We start from the raw sequence: 10670 nt of genomic DNA, 5'->3' as shown, positions 1-10670 counted from the left end.
TCAGTGACTTCTGTGGGTTTTTGTTTCTGGAAAATGCATTCATGACCACAGACTGTATTGAAAAGATGGGCATAGCCAAGCTCACATTCTGATGTTCTGAACCATCTTGTGCACAATCTGGTGGTTAGAGACAAGGCAACCAAAGCCCAAAGCAAACACTGCTTTATTGTCTATTTAACTTTAAATTGGACGATCATTTCCAAAATAAATAGTGTTTAATCATAACTGAAACTATCACTTGAGGCCATAAATGTTTTTTAAAAAAGAAAACTAAGAGGATCATTTTCTTATGTACGTCTATACCATCTGATCTTTTTGCCACCTGCTGGCCACCAGAAATGATGCAGGTTTAAGTCACTTCCACTTTGGCCTCACTTGTACACGTCCAGCACATTGTGATTTTGGAAGAGTTTGAACAGCAGTGAGACCGCACAGCTTACAGGTTCACTTACTCACTTTGGAGTTTCTTTCTCAGGTGGCCGAGGCCTCACCGGGTACCCTAAAGTAAGAAAAATAAGAGTAAAATGTTGGTCTTGTCACTATTCTCACTCTGAAAACTCAGTATTAAGAGCATTGCGTTTCTTCAAATAAAATCACGTTTCTTTTTGTATGCATTAGTATCATTTCATAATACAGATTATTTTAAAAAGCATTTTTTTAAAAAAGATATTTACCAATTACTTTTCACAGAGTAATGGGGATAATGTTAGGGGTAATAATGAGTGCTATAAAACGAAGGCTAATGTTCAGAGTTGTGATTTTTTTTCACTTTAGTATCGCTGGTAGTCACATAAGAGTCAGCAGTCAGGAGGCAGCGCTGCTTAAATATTTATCGTTCTGTTCCTTGAGTTATGGTGCTGCTTTTGTGCCACCTTCATATTATTATTATTATTTTTAAATGATCAATTTTGGTGGCATCTCCAAGTGCACTTTAAGAACTGGTTACTACATAGGGTTACTATCAGAAGTTCAGATCAGTTCTGGGGGGTCATGGTGGACAGACGCTTTGGGATTCAGCTTCTACTAACGGGTGAATTTCATGGTCTTCCAGCGGTCAGTAAGAGAGTTTCGCCTTCAGGCCCAGCAGTTATGTGGTGCAATGTGGTAAATAATAAACTGAACTAAAATAAATGTTGGTGCCATATTTTTGGTACCAGGATGACTCCAGTTTGGTGGAAAACTGTCGAATCTCTCGCCTGACACGACATGAATTTGTTTCGAAGCAGATTCGTCACCTTAGGGAATGAACAGGTGTATAACTGATGACTACATCCCTTCTACTTATGCTTGTTGGCTTCTTCTTCGTTATTTTTGCAGAATGTCAAACCAACTGTTCCCGGGAAGCTGACAGTAAACATTCACATTAAACTCAAACCAGCACCTCGTGTTTTTCCCCCTGCACATCTAATCTACGCGTAATGTAACGCACATATGTTTAAGACGCATATTATCGCTCTCCTTTGAAACGTCTTTACAAAATTATAAATCAATCAAATATTGCACAAATTATTATAACCTAGTAATATTCAAAGGACTGAGTTAAGAAACAAAAAAGCTAATGTGCTTGTGATTTCTGCTCTTCACTTTGGAATTTGTGCAAGGAGACAGAAAATAGGAATGCATATTTGCCTCCATCTAGTGTCCAAATTAAGGAAGTACAACTGACAATGAAAGGTACTTTGTGCGCTTAAATTAAACAGATCCCCCCCCCATCTCGTTTTACTATTAACAAAAAACGAACCAATATTACAACCCATTCACTATGATGTTTAAAATGAACAAAGTGCCCTAAAGTGTAGTTCAAATGGCATCGTGGCTCAAGAGTTGGGAGTTTGCCTTGTAGTCGGAAGGTTGCTGGTTCGAGCCCCGGTTTGGACAGTCTCGGTCGTTGTGTCCTTGGGCGAGACACTTCACCCGTTGCCTACTGGTGGTGGTCAGAGGGCCCGGTGGCGCCAGTGTCCGGCAGCCTCGCCTCTTTATTAGTGCCTAAAAGCATCACGTTAGATGTGATTAAAGTAGAGCTAAAACACACAATGCTGCATCAAAAACTATTAAACCACAGCGCTTATTATCACTATGATGACATTACACTGTGTTGTGCTACACATGACAAAAGAAAAAGAAAGCTAAAGAGAAAATTTCCAGTCTTGACCGGATGTAATGAGTAACAAGATTTTTTTTCTCCAAATAATCCAACACTTTGCTATGGAGTTTAAAAATATGGGATTATTGCCTTTTACGTTTAGACTATACTTATGTTATTATGTTTTACGTGACACGAGTAATACTACAGAGGAACATTTTAAATTTAGCCCCATGTAATTAATGAACACGAGTTATTAGATAATAAAGCTGTATAAACAGTTATTAACAGTAATAATGTCAATAAAGTTAAACTTAAATACTCACTTTGCTGTCGTTCAAATGTCCTAAGCTTTATGTTTTTGTTTGGTTGTTGGTTTCATGTGGTTAACATTAACACACACCTGATTATTAATCTCTGTCTAACTTCCACAGCATGTCTTTATCCTGTCTTCCTTCTCTCAGCCCAAACAGTCCCAGCAGATGGCCCCGCCCCTCCTTGAGCCCGACTCCGCTGGAGGTTTCTTCCTGTTAAAAGGGAGTTTTTCCTTCCCACTGTCGCCAAAGTGCTGCTCACAGGGGGTCATATGATTGTTGGGTTTTTCTCTGTATGTATTATTGTTGGGTCTACCTTACAATATAAAGTGCCTTGAGGGAACTGTTGTTGTGATTTGGCGCTGTATAAATAAAATTGAATCAAATTGTGTTATTACGCATTTATAAGCAAATAACACTTTTTGTAGCTACCAGACCAAAAGTGAGAACATCACCTCTTTTAATAATTAACTATAATAATTTTTGCTGGAGTCTGAAGTGAGAACTATGTCTTATTAATGTATGAACCTTTTCATATAGGAATATTAACCTAACAGTTACTTATTGACAGTTTAATTCAATGTTATTTATACGGTACCTTAACATATATGGATTTATATTGTAAGGTAATGACCCTAACAGTTAATTTTATTCTTGCAGTTTGAGTAAATGGTGTTTTCTGCAAGTCTGTGACTTTAATATTCAATAGACTATAAAAACCATTATGATGTTATGACCAAAACCAGTTTGCACTTTGTGAAAGAGATATCAACTGAAGTTGAATCAAGGCCGAGCTGTACTTCCATTTGATGCAAATTTGCTCCACTAGATGGCGCAATGTCCCCTACAATCTTTATTTAACGAGGCAATAAGAACACATGCGTATTTGTAATCGCACCCCAGGAAAATCAATGATTCTTTAGGAAAAGGGGTTGTTAAAAAATATAAAGTTAAGATCAGCAGTGCACATGTGAACCCATTTGAGCTGATCCTGGTAACGTGTTTTTTTACATTCTTCATTGTGTAATTACAAAGATAGTATTAGTATTTGTACTTTTAACCTCCTGTGAGATTATGAAACACTGTAAACAACAACAGGAAACTCATAACTACAGCTGGTGAGGATGACCCAAACACCACACATTCCTGCTGTGAGGCCACAGGGTTTAAAAGCAGAGTCCCAATACTGCCAAAATATTCAATAATAACACAAAGTGAGGATGAGTCCTGCCAGAGTGCCCTCAAGCATGTTGTTAAAGCCCTACTGCAGCACAGGAAGGAGGTGTATATTAGCTAAACGCCTTTATTGTGAAGCTGTTTGCTCATTCAGAATACGTCCTCAGATCATCAGCCGGCCTCTGAGATTCCTCTCAGGTTCAGGTTGGGAGTCAGTGACCTGGATTTTTATTTTGCTGTGACCCGAGTGCTGCAGATGAATCAGCTTTGGCCACCTGCCATTATTGTTCTGTGCCTGTCAATGGAATCTGCTGCAGGCGAGGCTGCTTCATGCACAAACACACTAGGAAAACCAATTAATCATTTGCTGGTGTGAAGGACTGCAGCTTCAAGTCTAGACTTTATGCTAGACAGACAACACGGCCGCACAGAGACCAAGACAAGAACATGAGCCTGTACTTACACTCATCACCTGATTAACCCATTCAAATGATTTTTGTTGTATTTCTTTAAGGCTGTGCTATTGAAAATTGTAATAACAGCATTGAAAACAGTAACAATTCCAAAATCTGTTCTCTTCAATATTTTCCCCTAAAACTTGTGAGAAAGTGGAGCAGCCGAGAGACAAATATTTTCCTTCCTTGTAGCTGCTGTGGACCATATATCAGACCTCCACCACAGGTGGTCAGAAACATGACTAAATCATAATATAGCTGGTGTATATCACTGTATCAGGTGCTGTTTTTGCCTCTTGCACCACTGCCCACAAGTGGACAAAAATACTTAAAGCCAGTGCAGACATTGCTTACAAATATGTGAAGTGCTAAAGCCAGGGGCGCCTCCAGAATTTTACATAGGGGTGGCATATGGGGGCCACTAAAAATATTGGCGTGGCACAGCACATACAAGCATATTAAAATTATTACCAACATAGGACAGTATTGCTAGGGGGGCAGCAAATTTTGGGGCTTGGTCAGTGCCCACCATGCCCCCTCATGGTGGCGCCCGTGACTAAAGCAGAACTTAATCATAACACAATAAGATGATTTATCTAACCAATATCTAATCTGGTAACATCAGTTAAAGAGGCGAATATCAGGCAGCATAACCATCATAGCGAAGCAGGAAAAGTATTGAGTGTATTGATTCGAGTGATTGTAAAGCAGTCCTTAGGGACTGAGTAAAGCGCTATACAAATGCAGGCCATTTACCATTTGTAGAAGCACGCTCTGTGATACAAAACACAAAAACATGATTCATACTTAAATGAGGAAGCTGATGACAACTCAGACATGTTTCTTTCCACTACAACAAGCCACACGTTTCACTGTGTGCAGATTTCTGTTCTCTGCGCAGAGTCCGAGCTGACCAGGCTGTACGTCTGCTTCTTCTACCTGAAACCAGGCATCTAAACATGTGGATGTATGTTTTAGAAAAAGTACAGCGTTTTAATGTCGACATGACAGTAATGTAACTGTTCCATTTCCTTCACTGAGTCAATGCTTTCATTTTCTGTTTGTTTGTAATCTTAATCTTAAAACCGGGAGCAAACTGGAGGAAATGACAATGGCGCCTCTCTCAGAGACGTTCAGCGTCTGTATGAAATGAGTCACTTCTCAGGAGCACTGAGCATCCTTTTGGACCCTCGGCATCCTTTACTTGTTGAATTCCAGATGCTTCCATCAGGGTGCATCTTTTGGCATTTGTTCAATCTACTGTTATCTTTTCAAAATAAATTTGGAACATTTCATGGTTCATGGTGACAACGAAGTACACATATGTAATGTGTTGAAATGAAGGTTGGATGACTCCCAGGGCTACACATAGTGCATGTAGTGTTTTCACTTCTTCACCAAACTCTTTTTGATTGGCCTTCTGTAATTTTAAGGAATTTACAATTTAATGAATCAATTTATTTAATCACTTTAACTAAAGCTTTCTGATAAATGAAAAATATTATATATAATTATATAATTTTTTTTAATTGATCGGGTCAACGACGCACATCAAGTAATCAATATATTTGGTGTAGAAACGACAACGTCGCGGTTGACGTCATTCACACCTGACCTGGCAATCACACCCGGTCGCCGCACGCGCGTGCGAGAACGCGCCGCACAGACTGTGATGAAAGCCAGAGAGAGAGAGACGGAGGGAGGAGAGGATGCGAGCAGGTGGAGCGCCTCTCTGCTGATGCGCGGATCCACGGACACGTTGTTCCTTCATTTAACTCCGAAAAACCTCCGGGCTCTTCTGAAGGCTCTGAAAACTAAGCAGGTGAGTGCGGACAGTTTGTCTGAGACTGCGCACATCAGGCTTCACTCCCAGCAGGAGAATGACTAGGCATTGCAAGTTGCAGGTGCGCGCTCCCCTTGGAAGGTTTAATTAGTTAAACTGGCGAGAATCAACCTTTAATGTGTCAAATCGGTGAAAGACAGCAAGGTGCTGCCTCTGCTCTGAGTCTGCACTGTCACACTGCTGCTTGTTAGTCAGTGTGTGAAAGAGTTGAAGCACCAAAGTAAAGGAATAAACGGGGGTGGTTCCACTCGCAGGTTTTCGAAACAGGATTACAAAGACAGCAGTATGTTTGATTTTCAGAATAAAGTGCAGGAGTGCTGCAGACTGATGTGACACCGTCCCAGCAGGAATGTCATGAATGAAGTCTACTGTATGTGTGAGGGGGCGACAACAAAAACAGGATTGTTCTCCAACATTTCTGCCCCATGTCAGCTCTTCACTCTTTGGAGACGTTCTGTTGATTTCTGCAGTCATGAGCTCCCCGGACAGCATTTCCTCTCACCGTGCTTCTGTCTGAGCACAACCAGAGTGACTCTTCATGTAATGTAATACTTCCTGCCTTCTGAATAATAAATGGACAGGACACACTCATTGACCATTAAATACTGATTTGCCATCTCTCTCTCCTCCCTTCCCGTCTTTCTCGTGTTCTCTGCTCTCACAGCGTCAGCTCTTTTGTTTGAAATCTCACCTCTAGCGTCCTCAGACGGACCCTTTTAGTGCCAAATTTCATCGTGCAGTTGGAGGATGCTTTTAAATCATAACAGCAAACTTTGACTCTCTTTTGTCTCTAGGTGGCAATATGGGGAACGGTTCAATGAAATCAAAGCGCTACAAACACACTGACGGCTGTGCGCACAAAGATCACGGCGGTGGGTTCAAAAACTCGACCCTGGATTTCCTGAGGGCCCGGGTGGAGGAGCTGGAGCGAGAGGGCAAGAGGAAGGATGAGGAGCTTTGTGTCAAAGAGCAGCAGATCAAAGGTCTCCAGGAGCAGCTGGCCAAACACACACGAGTGCTGGCCGAGATGAGCGAGGAGCTGCAGAGTAAGTGCATCCAGCTCAACACACTGCAGGACGTGATGAAGAGCGGAGCATCGGCGGGTCTTGCTTCGAGGCCTCCTTCAGTCAAAGCCAGCAGCAGGGGCAGCCCCAACCTCAGCATTCGCATCAAGGAAACCCTGAACAGAAGGAAAGGCGCCAAAGCCGGGGTATCTGCCGAACCCACATCAAGAACCTACGACTCCAGCGGTCTGCCAAAGTTCTCCTTTGAGAAGGCTCGGGTACCAAAGGATGCAAGGTGAGACGTGTTTTCAGGAAGGTTAAAAACATAAAAAAGGGAGAGGAAAAAATATGCCGGCGAGAGAAGCCAGCTAAAGGTTCATGACACATTCAGGCTCAGTCCATCCTGGTGTAGTGGGTGAGATTTTAAAAATGCAAGCAACGTAAAGAGGTGTGGGTGGCAAGTGAAAGGTGGGCAAAGAAGCAAAGATTTTAGTGCTAATGACGTCCAACAAAAGTCTGTTATAAAAACAACATGATTCAGTCCAAGATTTCACAGCTGCTGCTGAGAAAAAAAAAAAAAAAAAAAAACTGTCTTCATGAGGTTTTCTGTTTTTCACGGGCTCAAAAAGAAGTGACCCACACCATAGAGTCAAAGTCAGAGCGTCGAATTAAAAAATGTCCCGCTGTGTATCGCACTGCACAGTACACTTTTAGAAATCATTCTTCCTCCAGACTGTTTATGCCTTTCCTTCTGTTTCAACACGATGAAACAGAGACAGGCCCGTAAGGAAACGCTTTCAGCAGTTTGGTGTGGAGGAACCCTCACCACAACCCAATCCAGCACCTTTGGGATGAGCCACAGGCATTTAGCACCCAGCACCAGTATTTAGCCTCATTAGTGGTCACGGGCATAAAACCTGATAGAAATCCTGAAACCAGAAGAGCTGAGGCCATTACAGCAGCACATTAACGTTGGTTTTGGAGATGTTGAACATATAAAAGTGCATTTATATTTTGCTATGTAGTCCATGCTTACCGTCCAAGATAAATAACAAGGAAGCATGTTCACAACCTGAAATAATACTGAGTGACTATCTCACACCAGCAGGTGCAAACAGGCATAAATGAAAATGATGTAAACTCAGGGCTCCGTCCTTCCTGTCATTTCAAATTGAATTTGTCTTCTTATTTTATTGACCTTTGCTCTCACTTTGTATTACAGTAAGTCCCAGCCCAACAAGAGGTATATCAAGTTAGTACAGTCAGCTGAACTAAGAATGTTTCACGGGATCAAGTCTCTAAAAGCAGGAGGACATTTAAAGGGCATGTTAGCTTGACATAATAAAAAAAAGTAAGTCAGTGAGGCAAATCTTCCTTTTCTCTTTCTCTCAAAGAGTAAGATGATGATTTGTAAAAATGTCTCAACTGAATGTTGACACCCAAAACAAGAAGATTAATTTGGCCAATCAGTCATAGTTGACCTGTCTGCCCTCTAGTGGCTGGAAGCAGGCAGAGAAATCAGCACAAGCAGGGCCTTTAGTATTGTTGTAGCTTCCAGGTCTGAAATGAAAAGCTACTGTTGACGTGACCTAAACTTGCATTCCTTGTAATGGCCAGTAGGGGCAGAGCAGAAGAACAAAAAGTCTGAAGAGGTTAAAACTACAACATTTAGAGTAAAAAGAAAATCATTATAGCTTTATCACCCCGATGACCCCGATGAAGGCCGCAAGCTGAAACGCGCTGGTCGTGCAATCGCTGATCTTCATACTACAACTGTTGTTGGAGATATAACCTCCAACGACCAGTAGGGGGCAACTTCACTGCCAAAAAAGGCCCCATGTATAGGAGACAGAAAACATTACGTTTATTGTCTCAATTGCCAGTTTTAGGTTTTACTTTACTTAAGTTTTACTAGTAGAACAAAGGCTGTTAAAGCAGGTCACGCGTTGATAAGAAGTCCTGTGTGAACCTGCAGTGTCAGTATTCCTCACTCAGTTGCTGAGGGTCTTCACAAACTAACGATGTAACAGTAGGTATCTCCATTTTTTTATCTGCAGTCTTTGGTTAAACTGCCAAAGTACAGCATGTTGGATTTAAAGCCTCTGTGTGATTTTGCTACACACAGCAGGAGCCCAATTTCGAAAACTTTCTTCGATTTATGTCCGAACTTGCATTCAAATCATAAAAGAAGCTGCGGATCACATCTGCCATCTATAAATCTCAAATCAACCTAAACTGATGGTGCCCGTCTTGTAGAATCCACTCATAAAATGCCAGAAAACAAGAAGGCTTAGTCAGGAGGAACCGTGGGCCGTGATGTACTGCTCTCCTGAATACCAGTTTTCAGCTTTTGAGATTCTTTGGTAATCCACACTGATTAGTCAAAGCTTCAACAGAGACTCGTATTTTGTTGTCTGGTAAAAATCAGACTGCATAAGTTTATCGATAGTGCTGTGATCAGTCAGAGAGGACGCTGCCTCTATCACAGTGAACAAACTGTGGATGCCGCTGCTCACTGAACAGCACAGAGGGAGGTGTGGCTCATCCCAACAGTGAAAGAGCCCAATTTATTTTTCCCTAGGAACATTTTTAAAAATTTAAAAAGATGCTGAAGGGGGGTGAAAGGTTTCCGAGTGTCTAGGTTCAGACGCTAACTTGGCAACAATAAGCTGAACTGAGCCTGATCATCTCTGCTGCGAGTGGTTGTCAGAGAGCAGTGAGACAGCAATCTCAGTGTGTCCAAAATCCCCAAACATTTTTGTGTTAGAAAAACTTGTCTGAAACCTGAATATCAGCAGACAGTCATTAGGCATGACCATGCAGCACACGTTGAGGGGACTGAATGGCGGGTTGGCAAATCCAAACCAGTGACCAGCAGTCATGAAAAAAAAAAAAAAAGTTACCCACACCGAGATGAACTGAAGCTCGATCATCACTGCTGTGGGAGGGAGAGCAGACGCACACTGTGGAAAAGATTTTCACCCACTTCAAAGTTAGGAGTTATACAAACATGACTTTCTGCTTTAGTCACACAAAAATTCATCATGATTATGTTTTATAAATGAAGCCACCAATCTAAAAACCTTCTACATCAAACCTGCTGCACAGCTGCGCAGCTCTTCTTCAGTGCAGCCAGCTTTAATCATGACTGGCTGCCACCCAACAGTTTTTAGCTTTTCTCTTATAAATCTGTTTAAAGGTCATTTTGAACTTTGATAAAAGCATTTTTTAAAGTTGCCTTTAACATTGCTTTGGTTGTCCATTATGTTCATATGAAAAATGAATGAGCTAGTTTATATATGGATACACAGATACACACACGCAATATAAAGAAGCCAGATAAACATTTGAACACCACCTTCCTCAGGAAGGAAGCGGTGCCTTTATAATCATTAGGTTTAGAAATGCACTTGAAGGTCGATAACACTTTTATGTATGAGAGCTGCTCATTGGCTGAGCGTACAGACTGCAGTGGACTGTAAACAAGCACGATAAACGTGATAAGTGTGCTCTAGTTGAGCTTTCCATAACCTATGTTCTATTTTTAGACTGTTAGCTAAGCTCACTGCAGATGACTGATGTGGACCTCAGAGGGCATTTCTATCAAACTCTTTAAGACTTCCTGCCCATTTTATTCAATTTTACACTTGATAAGAGAGTGAATAGCCTGAGACATGTAGCACAAAAATCTAATATCAAAGGCTCCAAAAAGCCCATGTGAGACAATTTCCCACAACTATGAAACTTTGTTTCCATCAGTATGCTGTCTGTTGAGATTTCTGTGGAAATTAGAAA

At 41.3% G+C, this 10670-nt stretch overlaps 1 protein-coding gene across 1 annotated transcript in view; it reads left to right on the top strand.

The window, feature by feature from the left end:
* The first annotated feature begins 5721 nt into the window (after positions 1-5721).
* prkg2 (protein kinase cGMP-dependent 2) overlaps positions 5722-10670 on the top strand; it is a 37727-nt gene continuing 32778 nt past the window's right edge. The window contains exons 1-2 of the mRNA XM_080895054.1: positions 5722-5850; positions 6666-7170. Coding sequence (XP_080751180.1) covers positions 6674-7170 — 497 coding nt within the window. The 5' untranslated portion in view covers positions 5722-5850; positions 6666-6673. The remainder of the gene's footprint in view (positions 5851-6665; positions 7171-10670) is intronic.

This window comes from Rhamphochromis sp. 'chilingali', assembly GCF_963969265.1.
Source record: "Rhamphochromis sp. 'chilingali' genome assembly, chromosome: 10".
Taxonomy (NCBI): Eukaryota; Metazoa; Chordata; class Actinopteri; order Cichliformes; family Cichlidae; genus Rhamphochromis; species Rhamphochromis sp. 'chilingali'.
This window is presented reverse-complemented; position numbering and strand designations above follow the sequence as displayed.